General features: G+C 37.7%; 1 protein-coding gene across 1 annotated transcript in view; it reads right to left on the bottom strand.

The window, feature by feature from the left end:
- Window positions 1-23,212, bottom strand: part of LOC126259681 (transcriptional protein SWT1) — a 260,925-nt gene that overhangs the window by 129,508 nt on the left and 108,205 nt on the right. The window contains exons 10-11 of the mRNA XM_049956640.1: window positions 13,813-13,977; window positions 1,836-1,942 (exon numbers count right to left, since the gene is read on the bottom strand). Of these exons, the coding sequence (XP_049812597.1) occupies window positions 1,836-1,942; window positions 13,813-13,977 (272 nt within the window). The remainder of the gene's footprint in view (window positions 1-1,835; window positions 1,943-13,812; window positions 13,978-23,212) is intronic.

Genomic DNA, 23,212 nt, shown 5'->3' with positions numbered 1-23,212 from the left:
TTTCAACAGAGGGAAACATTCCACGTGGAAAAAATATATCTAAAAAGAAAGATGATGAGACTTACCAAACAAAAGCGCTGGCAGGTCGATAGACACGCAAACAAACACAAACATACACACAAAATTCTAGCTTTCGCAACAAACGGTTGCTTCCCTCTTTCCTGACGAAGCAACCGTTTGTTGCGAAAGCTAGAATTTTGTGTGTATGTTTGTGTTTGTTTGTGTGTCTATCGACCTGCCAGCGCTTTTGTTTGGTAAGTCTCATCATCTTTCTATTTGGGAAAAAAAAATGAGTTAAGAGGTTAAGAAAGGGTAACAGTCAAAAGCAGAAATGTTGGCCTTAAAAAAAACAGTACTTGATTCTGAACCCAGATCACATTTTGTTTGACTATGAATGATTGTAATGATTTACTCAGGGGGCTGTAAATGAGAAGTTTGGTCACTGTTCAAGTATTAGAACACTGGATAAAAATGTTACTGTATGACTGTAATATTCGGATGAAGCAAGAGGAAAATTAATCGAGCATGAACTGTCTAACAAACAAAATAAATCACATCAAACTGCAATTGTTGTCACGAGAATAAATTACAGCAGCAAGACCCAATGTGGAAATAGTACCAACAGACGTCAGTAGATAGTAGGATGTGCCACGTTCAAGAATTGGACTGAATCACGATCGCAATCTTTTATTTATGTATTAGTGGCTGTTGTTACATACGACTTGCACACTTGAAGATATTCCAGTCCTGTTTCAAGCACAGCACTACAGAAAGGTCGGATAGGGAATGGTGATACCAGCTTGGCTGAGCATCAGATGAGATCAAGGAGTGGAATAGTGAGCAGACAGTAAATTACATCATGTTACCAACCATTGGAATCTATATCGCGTACTCTGGCTTTCTCAGAAAATCCACCATATTTAAACTACAGTTTTCCTGAATCCATTTGTAGCTGAAATTGAAATGACTTTAAAATTCGACAAATACTCAACAACAGTATTCATTTCTGCAGGAGATGGGAAAAGTCTACATAGGGGCCAGTGACATATTTAAGTGTTTCATGCTTCAATGTTGTTGACACTCACTGGGACAATCAATCAATAAATGGCACAAATTTAGAATAGTTATAATGTTAACTTTTTAGGCAGATATTTTACATCAATAAAACAGTTTGTAATTTTGATGTGTCAGAATACGTTAAAAATAATTTTTTCTCAGGAAGCCTCTTGAAAGAAATCAGCATCATCTTTTATTCTCATAATTATGGTAAGCCTCATCAATAACGCAAATACTGGCTGCGAAATCTTGTATTCTATGATGTCCTTACCTTTGTGCACAGTATGTATGAAAGTTAAACTATAACAATAATGAGTGAGGACTAACAATGAAAACTTCATCATATTTCAACAGTTTCCCTGTGTTAAGTTTCTCACATTAGGAGAGTGTTGCTGCTCCACAGCCATTACTGAATTAATGAATATCCACTCCAATTTTTAAAAAGTTCTTTGTTTTACTTCATAACTAGATTCAGTTATTATATTGAAGCCATTTTCCACAAGAATCTGAAAATTGTGCTGTCCTGAAGCAATGTCAAATCAGTTTTCTTGTACTTAAAATGGCCTACTATCACCATGGCTTGATCTGCATGGGACATCTACTAAACACATTTACAACCTACTGTTCATGAAGGATACAATTTTGTCTTTCTGGGCTGGAAATAAGTACAATTAGAACAAACCAGAAATTATATACGTACACAAAGGTCTTTAACTGAGATGCACCTTCTATAGCATAATGTAACTCCTGACTAAAACAAACCAACTACTACATATTACCACTTTGCGGCCCAGTCCCATTTGTTGTAGGCAGCACTGAAGAATGCTGTTGTCAGGATTACATAAACCACTAAGAGCATCAGGGCCAGCATCGGACACGGTCTGTCCTGAAAGTATATACAAAAATTTACTGCTAGTTTTTCTTATTAAAAACATTAACTGGAAATGTCGCATAAACTTTAGTTTCTGAACACAGATATGTAAAACATATAATGCAAAATTTGCTGGTAAAGCGGTGACATATTTCTCTGTTCTGTTTTGCTACACAATTTACCTGTGCAAGCACACTGATTATATGGCTCAAAAATTAAATCATAGGAGAAAGTAGATGGCTCAATGTTAAGTAACATAACCTGTGGCTCTATTATTAATGAACACTGATCCATCTACGTTCTCCCATGATTTAATTAAAAAACACTGATCCACTTACCCAATGTGCTTGTGCAGATTGATGATGTAGTCATTTCATCAAAGATATTAGTGTTTTTGTCTCCCATCGCCAGCAAGGTCATTAGAGACAGAGCACAAGCTCAGATTAGGCAAGGATGGGGAAGGAAATCAGCTGTGCCCTTTCAAAGCAACCATCAGAGCATTTGCTGAAGCGAAATAAGGAAATCATGGAAAACCTAAATCAGGATGGCCAGATGAGGGTTTGAAAGCACTTCACAACCACAATCAATACATGTTTGCATCTCTGCAATTAATCCTTGAGACATGGATCAATCAGCAATGTTGCCATGTAAAACTAAATCATTTAAATCAGTACATTTTATATCACTCACTACCATAATCACAAAATATTTCTCTCAAAACTCATTAACATACCAAAAAACAGCAAACAAGACAATAGTTTCAATTTTGGTGCTAGAAATACATTGCCTCTCATTTGTTATCTAAAGAATCATCCCATTTGCTATGCAAACTGATATGTTGCAACCTATGAGCGGTAAATAAGCACAGCTGTAACTGCTGCTGGCTCTGATCTAGATTTTTGCCAAAAAATCCATGCTTCAGACAGTTCATGGATAGGTATGTAACATATCCAATTCCAAATGAATCTACATTGAGAAAGAACTATTTTTACATCTGATATGAGGAGGTGCTCAACTAAATACAAATTAGTGTTGCTGATGAAAAGGTCTGGGTGTCCACAGATGAAACCAATAATGTGGGAGGGCATAATGGCACAAATGTTATTGTTGGTGTTCTATAAGCTGACAGGCCTGGAAAATGTTGCTCCTAACATATGAAGCTTTTGAGAGAGTAAACAATTTGAAAACTGTCATTCGGACAACTCAATGAAGTAACTGTGGATAGTGTGAACAGACATAACATTTCGCTGCTATTATCAGATGGTGCTTCATATAAGGCTAAAGCAGCCAAGGGGCTTCAGATTCTCTGTCCCAATATGTTGTGCTTCATTTGCCTTGCACATGTGTTACACAGAGTTGCACATTAGGTGCAATCAAATTTCCTTGCTGTTGCAAATTAATTTCCTGTGGCAAGAAAATTTATGTGAAAGCTATGCTACATATGGAGAAATTCAAGGAAAAAGCACCTACACTCCCCCTCCTCCCCCCCTCAGCCCATCCTTACTTATGGTCTTCTTGGCTTAATGCTACTAAGTATTACTGTGCCAACTACACCAAAATAAATGCCATCTTCTGTGAGACTGACAGTGATGAATCAAATGCTATCAAAACTGAGAAAGAAGTCTTTACAGATACCTTGTCTGGAAACTTGGCATACACCAACGCCACCTTTTCAGTGGTACCAAAAGCCATCACAATACTGGAAGCTGCTGGTACTTGGCTGTATGACAACCTGGATATAGTGCAACAAGAGCAGAGTAAGTTAGGATGAGCTCGTGGTGGCTGAGAAAATGAACAAAACATTGTGACGTGTTCTCCAGCAGAATGTGCCTGTAAAAAGATCTGTGCACTAAAGCATACAACTACCACCATACCTTAGCAAAAGATCTGGCAGGGAACCAGAGAAAATTCTGGTCCTACGTAAATTCATTAAGAGGGTCTGAAACTTTCATGCAGTCACTCATTGACTAGTAGACGATAGAAAAAAAAGAGCCAAAGTTTCAAAATTTCATGTTCAGGAAATTGTTCACACAGGAGTATCATACAAACATATCTGTGTCTGACCATTGCACAGACTCCTGAATCTGTGCTGTGGAACAGTACTTGCCTAACATGTGGATTATTGATGGAAAACACCCACTATAGTTTTACAATGGAATTCTGAAAATGCTGAGGGAGCAAAGGCTGTTGAACTCTTGGTTCAAATAAGAATGCACAAACAACAATAGGCAAAGGTTAGCAGAGATTCCTGAGTCTGTAAAAAGATCTGCCACCATTGTATATTATCAAAAGATCTGGGCATGAACCAGAGAAAATTCTGGTCCTATGTAAAATCACTATGTGGCTGTAAGGCTTCCATCCAATTGCTCGTTGGCCAGTCTACCGTAACAGTAAAAGATAGCGAAAGAAAAGCTGAAGCTACAAAATTTTTCATTTAGGAAATCGTTCACAGAGGAAAATCATACAAACATACTGTCGTTTGACCATTGCGCAGACTAACAACACAGTAATAGGAATTCCTGGAGTAGACAAACAACTGAAAGTGTTGAAAACAAGTATGTTGCCAAGTCCAGATAGAATCCCAAATTGATTTTACAGAAAGTACTCTATGGTACTGGCCTCTTACTTAGCATGCATTTATTGCATATCTCTCACACAGCACAAAAGCCACAAGCAAATGGAAAAAAGCTTAGGTGACTCCTTTGTCTAAGAATGGTAAAAGAAGGAACCCACAATATTACAAAGTAATGTCCTTAACATCGGTTTGCTGCACAGTTCTTCAACATATTCTGAGTTCAATTAGAACAAATTTTCTTGAGACCAAAAAGCTTACGTCCACAAATCAGCATGGTTTTAAAAAGCAGAGCTCGTGCAAAACTCAGCTTGCCTTTTTATAACATGATATGATGTGTACATTGGGTGGTTGGGAAAGTGCAGATTCCACATATTTAGATTTCCAAAAAGCATTTGACATGGTGTCCCATTACAGACCATTAATGAAGGTATGAGCATATGGAATAGGTTCCCAGACATGTAAGTATTCTTAAGTTCTTAGGTTCTTAAGTAATAGAACCCAGTACAGTGTCCTCGACAGTAAGCATTCTTCAGAGTCAAGGGTATCATCAGGAGTGCCCAAGGGAAGTATGATACGGCCATTGTTATTTTCTATCTGCATAATTGACAGGGTGGGCAATAATCTGTGGTTGTTTGTTGATGATGCTTTGGTGTACAGGAAGTTATAGTTGCTGAATGACTATAGGGAGATATATGACGAATTTGACAAAATTCCTAGTTGGTATGATGAATGACAGCTAGCTCTAAATGTGGAAAAATGTAAGTTAATGCAGACAGGTAGGAGGAACAAACCTGTAATGTTTGAATATAGCATTAGTAGTGTCCTGACAGACACAATCACATTGTTAAAATATCTGGGCATAACGTTGTAAAGCGATATGAAATGGAACGAGCATATGAGGATTGTGGGCGGGAAGGCAAATTGTCAACTTTGGTTTGCTGACAGAATTTTGGAAAAGTGTGGTCCATGTGTAAAAGAGACTGCATATGGGACACAGGTGTGATCTATTATTGAGTACTGCTTGAAAGTTTGGGATCTGCAGCACATCAGATTTAAGAAAGACACTGAAGCACCTCAGAGGCAGATTGCTAGATTTGTTACTGATAGGTCTGAGCAACATGCAAGTACTACGGAGATGCTTCGGAAACTCAAATGGGAATCCATTGAGTGAAGGTGGCATTCCCCACCCCCACCCCCACCCCCACCCCCACCCCCACTCCCCTTCCAAGGAACACTACTGAGAAAATTTAGAGAAATGGCATTTGAAGCTGACTGCAGAACAGTTCTACTGCCATCAACATATGCTTCATGTAAGGACCACAGAGATAAGATACAAGAAATCAGTGCTCATACAGAGGCATATAGACAATCATTTTCCTCTTGCCCTATTTGTGAGTGGAACAGGAAAAGACGTGATTAGTAGTGGCACAGAGTATCCACCGCTAAACACCACACAGTGACTTGCAGGATGTATGTAGATGTAGATGTAGACATACAAGTGTTAACTAATTTGGAATACTTTAAACACATGGTGTGCAGTAGAAAAAACATGGTTTTATTGTTTGTATAGCTGTTATTGTTCTGTGTACTTTCTGGTTTCTTTACCAATCATACGTTGTCATATCAAATATAAGTGCTGGTATCAAATACTGCAAAAAATAAATATTATACTCCAAAAAGTAAGTACCACACACACATTTTGTTCAAAAGAGGATTTTGTATTACATGCTTTATGAAAAAATTAACAAAGATATATTTTATATAAAGTCATATTTTAGTTTTTAAGGTTATATTTATGTAAGTTTTAGGTCATAAACACTTGCATATTTTGCTGTTTTTAGATCATTGAAATCTGGTCCCTAGTCATTATGTTTAAATTCATGATGTAACACCAAATTCTGCAACAAACACAAGAAGTATGAGAGCAGTTATGTGGCACAACTAAGCAGTAGTTTGCTATAAATGTGCATGATGTGCTCTTTTTGAATCAGTGGGGACAAATTTCCCTTTCATAGGACCTGTATAAGTTCTGGCTACTGGTGGAGAAGAATAGCTCACAAATTCTGTACAAAAGCAGACTAGGACACCGTCATGCACTAGGTATGATATAGGTGACTGGATAGCCAAATGACTTATTAAAAGTTTGAAGGACTGGCTCAATCAAGATATAAAGAAATGATCACAGTGCTAACTGAAAACGTGTCAACATAGCAAATTTTGAGGAGATGGTGATGTATTGAGTGGGAGGAACACTATCAAGAATTGCTCACCAACTTGCCTGTTAAATGCACAATTTCAGTCACAATTTGTGGAGAGTACAGTTGAAGCAGCAATCATTCTCCAGTCTAAAAATCTCCTATACTTTGTATTGGCCGTGAATGAAACTTGCTTCATGCTAAAGGTGTTTTGATAGAAAAATCATATCTGGAGTAATAAAAATTATTCATCATGTATGTCTCTAGTTGAGGAAGGATAATTCTCTGTCAAGTCATGGTTTGGAAATGCAAATTCACCTAATGTACATATACATACATATGTACGTACATACATACATACATTAATCCTTGTTCCATAGATCATGAATACAACATTTCGTAATGATGTGGAATGTGTCACTTTAACATAAGTTTTCTTTACACAAAATAATCAATTTTTTTTTCTGTTACTACTCCATATCTCAGAATTCATTTATTGAATAGAAGGAATTGTGATTCAGAAATTCTTTTAATTTGCTTTTAAATGTTGGTTGCCTATCTGTCAGACTTTTAATACTATTTGGCAAATGACCAAGGATTTTTGTGACAGCATAATTCACCCCTTTCTGTGCCAAAGTGAGATTTAACCTAGAATAGTGGATATCATCCTTTCTTCTAGTGTTGTAGCTATGCACTTCGCTGTTATTTTTGAATTGGGCTGGGTTATTAATGACAAATTTCATAAGTGAATATATGTATTGCAAAGGTACTGTGAATATCCCAAGTTCCTTAAATAAATGTCTGCAAGGTGATCTTGAGTGGGCTCCAGCTATTATTCTGGTTACACGCTTTTGTGCAATGAATACTTTCTCTCTTAATGACAAATTGCCCCAAAATACGATGCCATATGAAAGAAGTGAATGAAAATAGGCATAGTAGGCTAATTTACTGATTTGTTTATCACCAAAATTTGCAATAACCCTAATAGCATAAGCAGCTGAACCTAACCGTTTCAGCAGATCATCGATGTGTTTGTTCCAATTCAATTTCTCATCAATGCACACACCCAGAAATTCTGAGTATTCTACCTTAGCAACGGACTTCCATTCATAGTCTATATTTATCAGTGGTGTTGTGCCATTTACTGTACAGAATTGTATAAACTGTGTTTTCTTAAAATTTAGTGAGAGTCCGTTTGCAGAGAACCACTTAATAATTTTCTGAAAGACATTATTTGCAATTTCCTCAGCTGATTCTTGCTTCTTGGGTGTGACTACTATACCTGTATCATCAGCAAAATGAACAGAGTGGCAAGTCGTTAATATATATTAAGAACAATAAGGGACCCAAGACTGATACTTCCCCAGTTAGAGGACTCTGCTGATTTTTGTAGACTATATGTACTGTTAATTTCAACCTTCTGCATTCTTCCAGTTAAGTATGAATTAAACCATTTGTGCAATGTCCCACTCATACCACAATACTTAAGCTTATCAAGAAGAATTTCATGATTCACACAATCAAAAGCCTTTAAGAGACCACAAAATATCCCAATGGGTGATGTTCGGTTATTCACTGCATTTAATGTTTGATCAGTGAAAGTATATATAGCATTTTCTGTTGAAAAGCCTTTCTGAAAACAAAACTGACATTTTGTTAGTACTTCAATTTTACAAATATGTGATGCTACTCTTGAATACACTACATTTTCAAGACTTTCGGATAAAGCTGCCAGAAGTGAGATTGGGGGGGTAGTTGTTAGCATCAAATCTATCCCCTTTTTTATGCAATGGTTTAACAATAGCATATTTCAGTCTATCTGTAAAAATTCCCTGTTTCAGTGAGCTACTACATATGTGGCTGAAAATCCTATTTATTTGTTGGGAACAAGCTTTTAGTACTCTGTTGGAAATGCCATCAATTCCATGTGAGCTTTTACTTTTGAGTGAATTTATTATTTTCCTGATTTCAGTAGGAGAGGTGGGTTGAATTTCAATTTTATCAAATTGCGTAGGTACTGCCTCTTCCATATACTGCCTTGCATTTTCTAATGAATAGCTGGAACCTATTTTCTCTACAACAATTAAAAATTGGTTATTAAAAATATTTTCTACTTCTTACTTCTTGTTAACAAACTTTTCATTGTGTTTGATAGAAATACAGTCTTCCTGTGCTCTCGGTTGCCCTGTTTCCCTTTTCACAATATTCCAATTTGTTTCAATTTTATTATCAGATGTGCTAATCTCAGACATAATACATGTACTTCTGGACTTTTTAATAACTTTTCTAAATACAGTGCAGTAGTTTTTATAATGTTTCACTGTTTCGGAATCATTACTCCATAAGATACACTTCCCTTTTCTGTGTACAAGATATTTTTATCCCTTTAGTAAGCCATGGCTTTTTACATGGTTTCTTACAATTATATTTCACTGGTTTCTTAGGGAAACTGTTTTCAAAAATGCTCACAAAGGTGTCATGAATTAGGTTAAATTTTAAATTAGCATCATGTTCCCTGTACACCTCATCCCAGTCTAACTGTTGCAAGCTTTCCTTAAAATTTTAGTGTTAAATCATTAACGGAATGCACTATTTTGGAGGACTGTTTTGCATTACTGTATGCAGCTATATCATATACTGTAACTAGCTGTGCATCATGATCAGACAGACCATTCTTAACAGGTAAAGTTTTTATTTTATTAAATTTATCTTGGTCTATGAAAACGTTATTTATCAGTGTGCTGCTTTCCTGTACCACCTGAATAGGAAAATCAATAACTGATGTCAAATTGAAAGAACCAAGTAATACTTCAAGATCAAGCTTTCTATCTGTCTCTTTCAGAAAATCTACATTGAAATTCCCACAAACAATAATTTTCTTTCCTTTGTCTGAAAGGTAGCACAACAAAGACTCCAAGTTCTTCAAAAGTAGTTGAAAATTTCCCAATGGGGACTTATACATGGCTACAATTATAAAAGTGCCTTTATTTAGTTTAAGATCACATGCACATGCTTCTATGCAAAATTTTTTAGTTTCCGAATTTTTTTCACACTATGACTGATTTTAACATATATGGCAACTCCTCCTCTCTCCATAGTGTCTCTACTTACATGTGCTGAAAGCTTATATCACCTACATTTACCATTTCCATACCTGTGACTATAAGATGTTCAGACAGGCATATTACATCTATTCCACCCTCAGTTTCTAAATCTTCTATACAAACAAGAAGCTCATCTACTCTGTTTTTTGATCCCCCGATATTCTGATGCAATATATTAACATTATGTTTTACTGTGCTTTTATGTGAATCTTGTGAAATACTAACATTATTTTTCACTGTACTGTTATGAAAATCTTGTGATATTTTTACATCTCTAGTACCTGCCTGTCTGAAATTTTAATTAAGCTTAATTTCAATCAATGTAGGATGACTGGATACTGATTTAGCCTAAAAAGGTACTTAGACTTCCCTGTGTTTCCCAGTCATTTGCCCTCAAATTTGTCAGAAAGTGTACAATAATTTGCAACACACATACCTTTAATGCTGTCCTACATAACGTCAATGAAGACCTCCGAAACGAAGTAGATCTTTTGTACATGTTTCCCAAAAACTGTCATGAGTAGCTAGTTCGGTAGCCCACACGCAATGGAAATATGCATAGCTACAAACACACTATACTAACAAAAACTCTGTAGCTACAGATGAGCTGGACCTTATCGACAGCATCAGTATACAGACGGGGATTATAATCATGACGTCATCACAGTGAGTGTGGTTACAAAAGTTAATAAATCAGTTAAGAAGACTAGTATAGTGTTTCTGCTAGAAAGAATCGCTAAGCAGTTGTTAGCATCTCACTTAGACATTCAACTGACATCATTTAGTTCCAGAATGATTGATGGATTGGAATTATGAGCAAAGTTTAAACAGACTCTGGAGAAGTATGTGCCTAGCAAGTGGATTGAGGATGGAAAAAACACACCAACATTTAACAACAAAAGTCACAAAATACTGAGGAAACAAATGCTGTTGCGCTCTCAGTGCAAAAGAGAGCATGGAAATGAAGACAGGCAAAGGTTAGAAGAGATTCGTGCGTCTGTAAAAATATCTATGTGTGAAGCCTAAAACTACCTCCACCACTATACCTTAGTGAAAGATCTGGCCAAGAATATAAGAAAATTCTGGTCCTATGTACAATCGCTAAGCAGTCTAAGATTTCGATCCAATCATACTCTGCAAAAGTATGTGCCCAGTACAGGGATTGAGGATGGAAACCACTCTCCAAGGTTTAGCAAAAAAAAAAAAATCACAAAATGCTGAGGAAACAAAAGCTATTGCATTCTCCCTTCAAAAAAGAATGTGCAAATTAAGACAGGCAATGGTTAGTAGAGATTTGTGCAACAGAAAACAGACCTATGCACGAAGCATACAACTACAACCATCATACCTTAGCACAAGATCTGACCAAGTACCCAAGAAAGTCCGGGTCCTATGTAAAATCGCTAAGTGGTCTAAGGCTTCCATCCAGTCATACTCTGGAGAACTATGGGCCTAATAACTGGATTAAGGATGGAAAAGACCTCTATGGTTTAACAATGAAATTCACAAAATGCTGAGGAAACAAAAGGCTGTTGCACCCTCACTCCAAAAGAGAACACACAAATGAAGACAGGCAAAGGCTAGTAGAGATTTGTGCATCAGTAAAAGATCTACCGTATTTACTCGAATCTAAGCCGCACTTTTTTTCCGGTTTTTGTAATCCAAAATACTGCCTGCGGCTTAGAATCGAGTGCAAAGCAAGCGGGAGTTCTGAAAAATGTTGGTGGGTGCCGCCACAACTAACTTCTGCCGTCGAATATATGTAGCGCTACAAAGGCATGATTTGTAGGCACAAAGATAAATACTGGCACCAAAATCTCTGCGTCAGTAAATAAATTTAAAAAAAAGGTTGAAGACGAGCCTTTTTCCTCCGCCCGCCCAGTTTCGACCACTGCATTTTGGTACATTATCCAATGAAGTAAATACAAATTCCGTATTGTTCATCTTCGAATGTAGCTGCATTTCAATGTACTACAAAAATGCGACTGGCAAGACTGTTTGGGATGTTTGTCAATATGGCCTACTCTGCGTTCTGAATTTTTTCCTACCTGTGAGAAGAGATGGTTGCTAATAGGAACTTTTATGAATTGTGAATCACATGCAGTATTCTCTTCACCATAAGAATAATACGAATATAAACATTTTGCCATGTATTGTTTCGTGTTTGCTACTATCTCATTTAAATCCTGCCTGCCTAATAAACTACGAAACTAGAGTGAGACAACAGCAAACGCGGAAGAATATACATATCATGTAATGTTTATATTCATATTATTCTTATGCCTAATAGTGATAGTCAGAAATGAAGCACGGCAATTGACTAGATTTTTAAATCTAAGATGACTCTAATTTCTGTGCAGAATGTAATGAACTAAAAAGCCGCCTGCAAAGATTTTCAAACGGAGAAAAATTTTCGTTAAAATTTCGTTCAGAACATCATCTATCATACGCAGTCTATTATTTGGTTCTTGTTGATCATTATCAAAGAAAGCAATAGTGTAAGTAACAACAAATGTTTCACTAATGAGACGATTCCTCTCTATTTTTTATTTGTAAGCGGCGGTAGCGCGCACAAAAGCAGGTCATCCCGCGAGCGGCGACAGGCCGTAAACACGCACAAGCAGAATGCGACAAACAATGCATGACACAGTACAGTAATGCATTTTCAGCTTAGAGTGACGTAAACACCTATAACAAAGAAAACGGCGCTTATCAGATCAAAGAAAAATAAGCAATCAATTCAAACCAGACGAAGCACGTGAAAAGGAAGGGTACCCGTATAAATACGGACGGAGCGCCTGACGCATAGCAATGGCTACCTGGTAAACCTTAACTGCTAAGCTTACGACTCGAACCAAACTACTGCAGCTGTATCGTCATTCATTCGACCTATATTGTGTCTCATATTAAAATTAGACGAACTTTGTTTCAATTTGGAGGTGGGACCTAAAACTTTTCTCTCCCCTTGAATTTCGAGTCTCAAATTTCAGGTGCGGCTTAGATTCGGGAAAATTTTTTTTCCTTGATTTCGAGCCTCATTTTTCAGGTGCGGCTTAGATTCGAGTACGGCTTAGATTCGAGTAAATACGGTATGCATGAAGCATACAACTACCACCACCACCTTACCTTAGCAAAGGTCTGGCCAAGAGCCCAAGAAAATTCTGGCTCTACGTAAAATCACTAAGAGGGTCTAAGGTTTCCATCCAGTCACTTGTTAACCAATCTGGGATGGCAATGGAAGATAGCAAAACAAAAGTCGATGACTTAAACAAAATTTCTAGTTTGTGTGATGAATGGCAGCTAGGTCTAAGTGTAGAAAAACGTAAGTTAATGCAGATGAGTAGGAAAAACAAACCCATAATGTCCAGATACAGCAATATAGTGTCTTGCTTGACACAGCCATGCCATTCAAATATCTAGCCATACTGTTACAAAGTGATATGAGATGGAATGAGCATGTGAGGATTGTGGTAGGGAAGATGAATTGGGAGACTTTTGTGAAAGAGTGGTTCCAGGAGGCCATATATAGGACAGTAATGGGACCTGCTCTTGAGTACTGCTCGAGTGTTTGGGATCTGCACCATGTTGGATTAAAGGAATACATCAAAGCAATTCAGAGGCGGGTTGCAAGATTTGTTACTGGTAGGTTAGAACAGCATGCAAGCATGATGCTGTGGGAACTCGTATGGGAGTACCTGGGGGGAAGGCAACATTCTTTTCAAGGAACACTATTAAGAAAATTTGGAGAACCAGCATTTGAAATTGACTGCAGAAAGATTCTACTGCTACAAACATACATTTTGCACAAGGATCATGAGAATAAGAAGAGAAGTTAGAGCTCATAGAGAGGCATATAGATAGTTGTTTTTCTGTTGCTCTATTTGCAAGTGGAGCAGGAAAGGAAACAACTAGTAGAGGTGCAGGGTACCCTCCACCATGCACAGTACAGTGGCTTGTGGCGTATGTATGTGTATAGGTATATGTAGATGTAGGCTGAGACAATAGAGTTACCTATGACTCGGGGATGTTTGGTTGAAAAACATTTGTGCAGGAATGTAATGGCCTTCTGAGCTCGTACTGCTGTCATCTTGCTCTTTGTTACATCTCTTCTGTCCTTTAAAATATCCAGTTCATGTAGAACCATCCACGGAATGATGAAAACTGGACAGCCAATTCCTGTCACAAAAGAATTCAATATATTTGAAGATAAAGTATTCATCTAATGGACAAAACAAACATGTGACTTCAATAACTGTTTAATCAATGAATAAATATTTAATATTTTGTTTGTGCACTACTTATTAAGTCTATATATATATATATATATATATATATATATATATATATATATATATATATATATATGTCTGCTTGTGTCTGTATGTGTGGATGGATATGTGTGTGTGTGCGAGTGTATACCTGTCCTTTTTTCCCCCTAAGGTAAGTCTTTCCGCTCCCGGGATTGGAATGACTCCTTACCCTCTCCCTTAAAACCCACATCCTTTCGTCTTTCCCTCTCCTTCCCTCTTTCCTGATGAGGCAACAGTTTGTTGCGAAAGCTTGAATTTTGTGTGTATATTTGTGTTTGTTTGTGTGTCTATCGACCTGCCAGCGCTTTTGTTTGGTAAGTCTCATCATCTTTCTTTTTAGATATATTTTTTCCACGTGGAATGTTTCCCTCTGTTATATATATATATATATATATAAACAAAGATGATGTGACTTACCAAATGAAAGTGCTGGCAGGTCGACAGACACACAAACAAACACAAACATACACACAAAATTCAAGCTTTCGCAACAAACTGTTGCCTCGTCAGGAAAGAGGGAAGGAGAGGGAAAGACGAAAGGATTTGGGTTTTAAGGGAGAGGGTAAGGAGTCATTCCAATCCCGGGAGCGGAAAGACTTACCTTAGGGGGAAAAAAGGACGGGTATACACTCGCACACACACACACACACACACACACACACACACACACATATCCATCCACACATATACAGACACAAGCAGACATATTTAAAGACCTTTGGTCTAATACCCAAAATACATAAAAGGATTTTTTGGTTGAAATAGAACAAAATAGGACACTCACAAGGAAAATTACCACTACCACCAGCTGAGAAACAACAATGAACAAATTTGAAAAAAGAAAAAAGATCATTACAACAGAATGCTGTATTAATGCTGAACAAAAGAAAAAAAGAACCAATGAATGATCACAACATGAAATAATCCATTCAAGTTACACCTTTCCTCATTTCTGTAAGAATTCAAAATTTGAAAGTGAAAGAGGTATCAAAATGATTATACTTGCAACTATCATTATCCTATGAATGCTTCAAATAAATTTACCAGGACTGCATTATTTCATTAATGTTGAGCCAAATTCATCTGAGTGGATCTCAGTCCCTCTGCTATGATCATAAAAACTACATACAATTTACAGTCTTCAAAGGATGATACTGTGACAACCATGGGCTACCATCTATATCCATATACAAAGATGTTCTCCACATTTATGTTTGTAACAAGTAATATTGTGGATATGTAAATTGATGAAATGGAAATCACATCCAATGATCTGACAAAAACTTACATACAAAATATGAAATAAAGGAGCCTATGCTCAAACCAATTCATATGTAATACAGTTTCAAGTCAACATAGGGAATTGGTCCCAAATTTTAACCAAATATTTTCAAATTAAGCCACAAGTGCTATAGCTATAGGGGACAAGGTTCCAGTATAACTGTCTATAGTCTAGTTCTGTTTCGATTACAAGAGCAGTAGCAAGAAGACTGTTGAGCCTGTATTTAGTCCATGTTTAACATGTCTGCCATAATTAGCTGTTAACATGTACACTTTCAAGAAACAAAGTTACATGTAATCTTGGAAAAAAAACACAAAACCAAACTCACTTTGTGCTTTTTCTAGAAGTCTTGTATTTTTTGGGAAGTCAGATGTAACCATTAGTACACATAGATACTCTACAGAGGAGGTCAATATCTTAACTAACAGGGTATCAGTAAGGACTCAGATTTTAAAGAATTAAAGCCCTTTAAACATTTTGTTAGGAAACTTTTGAAGTGACAGCGCACATAGTGAAAAATTATCATGATACAAAGTGTTCTAAGTCAGAGATGCTGTAACACATGTTATATGGCGTTAGGTTTATTCTTTGGTTTTCCTTGGTTGATATGTTGTAAACAGAGATGTTGTTTATTCACATTTCTGTATGCTATACTTCTTAAACATTGGAAACATTTATTTGTGACCCTGACATGATCATAACTACACCAGTTACAATGTGATTAGTAAGAAACAACTATGCCACGTGACATGATCAAGACTCATCTGTGCTGCCAGATGAGTTTAAGCAAAAGCATTGGCTACAGTGTGTGCATAAATCCCACATGCTGTGATATGAACATGTAATGGCTATGCACCAATTTCCTACATGAATTATATAGAATGCTAGACTTTACCAATGGCAGCACCACCAACCGCAGATGAGAAGCCAGCAAACACAGTAGTCAGCCACATTGCAGTGGAGCCACCTCCACTCTGCCAATGAAATCTGGTGCTTTGGTTCATGCAGTTGCAGAGCCTTTTTGTGCTAGCACATATTACACTGACAGGATCAAATACAGTTACTGTGTATTTCCAATATGAAGTCTAGTTCAACTGCACTTCATCAACACATCCACATTGTGAAATTGGTTGACATGCTGTAGGGAAGCAGCATACTCACGCCTTATAAAATTCACATCAGTCTTTCCTTTGTGTACCAGCCTAGTTCGCTGTAACTAGCTCTGATGTCATAAATATTGCACAATACTTTAAAATGAAGTAAATAACCGGAAACGTTTCTAGCATGTCAGGAGTAATACAAAATCAATGTGTTGGATATCAGTTCAATAACTTAAACCATTTTCGAAATTTGGATTTTTTTCTGTAAAAATCATTGGCACAACAGAAAAGAGCTAGAAACTTAAAAATTTATATTTAGATTCCTTTTGCGTAATAATTCAGTAGAAACAGTATTCTGGATCTCACAAATTAAAATTTTAGTTGAAATTCATGATTTTCTGGTTTTTGTCTTAGGAATTAAGGAAGCAAGATAGATTAAGTAGGCGAATAAATAAAGCTAGGATGTTTAAATTTAAGTAGAAGGGAGATCCGCTATAATCATAAAAATGTGAGAAGTTTCAACAGAATAACTATAAAACTATAGCTATAGCGTATCTCCGAAGAGCAAGTTCAGAGCTCGTCTACTGTGTGTAGTGTAATTAAACTAATTCTCTCGCCCAAAATATTTGACTTAGCCACATCAGACTTTTATTATGGTTACTTACTTGTGTGCTGATTGCACAATTCAATTGAAAGCTTCATCGGCCGGGAGTCGCGTCGCGTAGCGTCGGTATCATTGCTATAAACAGCCTCGGATACCGTAATAAGTTACTTGGGATACGTGTAACCATGAAATCGTTTTCAAGTGAAGTGTTAGTTCTGGGATGACTTTAATGATCTATCTTCAGTTTGCGTATGTCGTATTTTCACATGCCGCCGCAGAACAGACATTCTACCATTATTTAGTGTGGCGTTTGATGAACATTATCATCAAATTATGGCGAGCATTCACTTAAACATTTAATTTGAACAGTTATAGTGGCATCAGCGCATTAGACTCTGAACTGCTCTGGTAGTTGGATTGTGTGGATTCTTTTTGGTCTGTGACTTTCAGAATATAGTGAACATTTTAGAGAGAATGGTTTTTGATTATGAATCCCAGACAATCTCCTAATTCCTCAGAGCTATAAGCTGTAGCTATAAATGTATTTCTCAGATGAAGTGGGCACTAGGAATTCTAATTACAGGCTTCACGTTTTGCTAATCACTTTCTGGTTGCCAATATTGTAGTTAGAGAGCCAGTGTTGAGAACGGCAAACAACAGCATTAAATAAAGAATAGGAACATTAACAATTATTCCACCCACCGCCCCACAATGCCATGTGACTATCTATCATGTGTGTATTACCTATATGTGAACTGACTGTCGACTAATCAAGCACTATTAGAGCAGTTTTAATAAGCCTGACTTGAAAATTAACTTGGTAGTAGCTGCAGAATCCTTAAACACATTTTCAGTTTGAATATAATAAACTTTCTTGAGACAGGGAACCTTATGTCTACGAATCAGCATGGTTTTAGAAAGCATCGTTCATGTGAAACTCGGCTTGTCATTTTCTCACATGATATACTGTGAACTATTGATGAAGGGCAACAGGCTGATTCCATATTTCTAGATTTCTGGAAAGCATCTGACACGTTGCATCATTGCTGGCTGTTAACAAAGGTACAAGTGTATGGTGTAAGTTCACAGATACACATGTAGCTCAAAGACTTCTTACATAATAGAACCCAGTATGTTGTCCTCAACAACGTGTGTTCATCAGAGAGAAGGGTAACCCTAGGAGTGCCGCAGGAAAGTGTGATAGGCCCACTGTTGTTCTCTGCATACTTAAATGATTTGGTGGACAGAGTGGACAGCAATCTGTGGTTGTTTGCTGATGACGCTGTGATGTATGGCAAGGTGTCGAAGTTGAGTGACTGTAGGAAGATACAACATGACTTAGACAAAGTTTCTAATTGGTGTGACAAATAGTAGTTAGCTCTAAGCGAGGAAAAATGTAAGTTAATAGAGATGGGTAGGAAGGGCAAATCTGTAATGTTCAGATGCAGTATTAGTAATTTCCTGCTTGTCACAGTCAACTGTTTAAATATCTAGGCTTAATGTTGCAAGGTGTAATGCAATGGAATGAGCATGTGAGAACTATGGTAGGGAAAGCGAATGGTCAACTTTGGTTTATTGGGAGAATTTTAGGGAAGTGTGGTTCACATGTAAAGGAGATGGGATATAGGATGCTGGTGTGGCCTATTCTTGAGTACTGCTCGAGGTTTGGGATCTGTACCAGGTTGGTCTGAAGGAAGACAATGGAGCAATTCAGAGGCAGGTTGCTAGATTTGTTAGTGGTATGTTCGAACAACATTTAAGTGTTATGGAGATGCTTCAGGAACTCAAATGGGAATCCCTGGAGGGAAGGCAACATTCTTTTCAAGGAACATTATTGAGAAAATTTAGAGAATAAGCATTTAAACCTGACTGGTGAATGATTCTATTGCCACCAATATACATTGCACATAAGGGCCGAGAAGATAAGAAATGAGAAATTAGGGCCCAAAGAGAGGCATATAGACAGTCATTTTTCCCTTGCTCTGTTTTTGAGTGGAACAGGGGAGGGAGTGACTAGAAGTGGTTCTTGGTACCCTCTGCCACACACCATACAGTGGCTTGTGGAGTATCTATATAGATTTATATGTACAAACTAGTCACCAGACTAATATAACGAAACTGCTAGAGAATTACAATAAAGAAATACAGTTGCAGGACATTCTAGTCATGCTACCAGACACACAGAGGCATACACATTTAAAAATGTACTGACTATGCACATGTTACTGTCAGAAACTGCGAGATTAGGGAAGTTGTTCCAGCTGCTAATTTTTGCAGCTGCTACATTGTCTGCAAAAATTAGTGAATAGTGCAGTCAGCAATGACATTCTGAGAAACATTTGGTTGTCACGCCTACCATCAGATGCACAAAAAAATACTCACAATGTGCCCTGGAGAATTGGATGCACGTGCACAGATGGCTGACCATACTATTGAAATGTATCTATCTGCAAGTACAATGGTGATGGCACACAACCAAATGATACCACTTTGGCAATGTTTGCACTGCTTCAAGCACAGATGGCAGATCTTACAAGTCCCAGCTTTGCAGGGGAGTACCAGATGACAATGACCCTATCGCTTAGCACGAAGTTGTAGTCACTTGCCATCCACCAAAAAATTATGCCGGTACCATAGATGGTTTGGTACAGAGGTAAGAAAGGAACATCGGAGTGGATGTCTCGGTTTATGTGGCTACCCACTTGCATCACCATAGAAGTGATGATTACCATTTGTTTCCTGCTAACAGCTCCAACATTCAGACATATGGATGGGTAACATTAGCCCTCAACCTGAGTCTCAGGTGCAGATCTGAATTTCAGTTCATAGTCACCAATGCAGTGCACCTGATACTAGTAGCAGATCTCTTGTCATTTTTTGAGCTGCTCCCAAATGTTCGACACCATCGTCTTCAGGGCATTACGACCAGCCTAAGCAGCCAGGGTCAATTTCATCACAGTGACTGTGCTGAAATATGAATAACAGGAGAATTGCCATACATTACACTTGTTACACTGTTTCCAGAAATTAGACAAGTCATCCACATTTGAGCCAGTGCAAGCCATGCTTGTCTGAGGCAGTCAACATAATATAGTCCACCCCATACTGATAACACCAGGCCCATCAACTCATGTGCAACCACGACATTTGAAACCCAAAAAGTTCAAAGCAGTGAAACAGAAGTTTGTCTTCATACTGACACAAGGAATCTGCTGACCATCTAGCAGCAACTGGGCTTTGCCACCTCTTATAGTGTCAAAGAAAGCTAATGAATGGCACCCCTGGGGTGATTTTCACGAACTTAACAGAAAGACTACACATGACTGATACCCTGTGCTACACATCGAGGACTTCGTGCATAATCTGCACGATAAATATGTCTTCATGTCTTCTCTACAATAGATAAAGTGTGTGCATGCTACCAAGTACCAGCCACACCAGAAGACATCCCCAAAATGGCTGTGTGTACCCATTTGGACTTTTCAAATTCGCCAGTAGTCATTTGGTCTATGTAATTACTCAAACTATTCAGTGATTTATGAACAAAGTGACTTGCGGCTTTGACATCTGCTTCATTATATCGATGATGTGTTAATAATGTTCAGTTCAGAGACAGAATATCTAGAACATTTACACTAGCTTTTCGACCATCTTCACTTACATGGCTTCCTCATTAATCTGGTGAAGTGTATTTTCAGAGCAACAGAGCTGCACTTCCTGGGCCACACAATTAATACCCATGGAATATAGCCTCCACAGGAGAAGATCGAGGCATTAGTCAATTATCCACAGCCATCAACAATATGCAAGTTACATCAATTCCCGGAAGTCACAAATTTTTATTATCACTTTGTTCGGAATCATGCTCTCTTAGCAGTGTCTTTAAACGGATTCCTATGAGGGGGACATAAATCTGGCGACAAAGGAGAGTGAACTGACGAAGCACAAGCAGCTTTTGATAAACTGAAATTCGCTATCGCAGACCCCAGCCTGTTGGCACATCCAATCCTGCAAGCTACTCTTGCCCTTATGGTCAACGCTTTCATGACAGCAGTAGGTGCAGTACTGCAACAACAGATGAATCAATGCTGGCAGCCATTGGCATTCTTTAGCAAGAAGCTTTCTCCAGCACAACAAAACTGGTCTATGTACAATTGTGAACCACACGCTATGTATTCCACTATTAAAAAGTTTCAACATGTGCTTGAGGGGCAATAATTCACCCTAGTTACTGACCACAAGCCTCTCACATACAAGTTTTGACAAAGGTGTTACAAAGCATTGACACACCACCTTCATCAATTAGATTACATTGGGAAAATCACAAGTAACATCAAACATGTCAACAGAGAAAGGAAACTGCTGGCCGGTGCCCTATCTCGAGTCCAAGAAATCACAAGCATTGTGGATTACGAAGCGGTAACAGCAGCACAACAACTCAATCCAGAGTTACAAGAGATTTTAGCACAACCTACCGATCTACAATGCATATCCCACAACCAACAGCACCTGTATGGATATACTGTGATGTATCAACACCCTTTTTTGACTATTGGTTTCTACCAACAAAGCATCACTTCATTATATCCACAGGTCCATCGCACTACCAAACTGGTCAAACGATCTTTCATCTGACTGAGTTTAAGAACAGATTGTCAGATTTATGTGCGGCAATTCACTGCCCATCAGAACAATAAAATTACTCCACACGTTCATAAGCCTCTCGGTACATTTCTACCACCTAATCAACATTCTGATAATGCACATCTGGATACAATAGAATCTTTACCACTATCTGAGTGGTACATCGTGTCTTAGTAGATCAATTTCTTGATGCTTTCTTTGACACATACAAGGAAATATCTCTCTTGAAATGAATGGGAAAGAAATGCATTGTCTGAAAGATTTAAAATCGATATCAAATTACCATTCCTAGCTGACATAACCCTGCAGCTCAAAAATCTGAATTTGTCATTGCAGGGCAAAGAACAGTTAACAGCTGACATGCACGATGAAATTAGAGTGTTCATAGAAAAGTTTTGTTTGTTTAAGAGGTAAATAAGCAATGAAATTTTAACATTCCTCAACTGTGTTTAAAACAACCTGAAGATACCAATTTCAGTGCTTACAAAGCCATGATAAAACAGTTCACCACACCTTTTGAAACAAGGTCCTGGTAAGTCACAACTTTCAATACAGAAATGAAATTGTTCAGCCCTCCTTTCTCAGTTTCACCTGATGATTTTCCACCATCATGACAGTTACAAGTTACAGATTTGCAAACTTCAACTTTGCTGAAAGACAGATACCACAACATGTGGAATTTGTCATGGTGGTATGATTCATTACTGCAAAAAACATTTCTCAACTTGTAAAAGAATGGTGCGCAGTTCATGCACATATTTAGATCTTCATACTGTTGTGAGCAGCTTTCTCAGCAATGAAAAGAATAAAAACCAGGGAACAATCTTTTCTTCAGGATGTGACAATGAAGAGCATTCTCCAAATCAACACAGCAAACACTTTGATGCCTGGTATTTCTGCTCTCGTTTCGAACAGAAAATGTCGAATTTCAGAACCCAAATAAACATATTAAATTTCTTTTAAAACATTTATTTTTTATTTATTTTGTTAACTTTCTATTTCTCTGAAGTAGCATGACACTTTATTATAGCAGCAGAGTATTAGGATGTCAGTCACATAAGGTGCGGAAGGTAGATCAAAAGGCTCATTATCTGCCGTGCCACTCGCTGCCATACCATTTGATTGTTAACAACCAGTGGGAATGCTCCACGGAATAGTGGGTGCTCTGCAGCTCAACAGAGAGCTCACAAGCTGAAACAGCTTGGTCTGTACAGAGTGCACAAGCTCCCCAACAAATGTTAAGTCATTCATGCAGAGTGACAATTACTGAACTACATGAAATAAAATTGTCATAACTTCTGAACTGTTTGCATTAGGAAACTCAGACTGCACAGTTGGCCCTGGGGCATGACGGGAATTAGTATGCGCATGCATGGTTTGGTTTAGCAACAAAGCCAACATTCATTTGGATGGGTATGTCAATAAACAAAATTGGTGCATTTGGGGGACTGAGAATCCACATTTTGCAATT

Source organism: Schistocerca nitens, chromosome 5 (genome assembly GCF_023898315.1).
Source record: "Schistocerca nitens isolate TAMUIC-IGC-003100 chromosome 5, iqSchNite1.1, whole genome shotgun sequence".
NCBI lineage: Eukaryota > Metazoa > Arthropoda > Insecta > Orthoptera > Acrididae > Schistocerca > Schistocerca nitens.
Note: the sequence above shows the minus strand (reverse complement) of the source record. Positions and strands in the feature narration are given on the sequence as shown.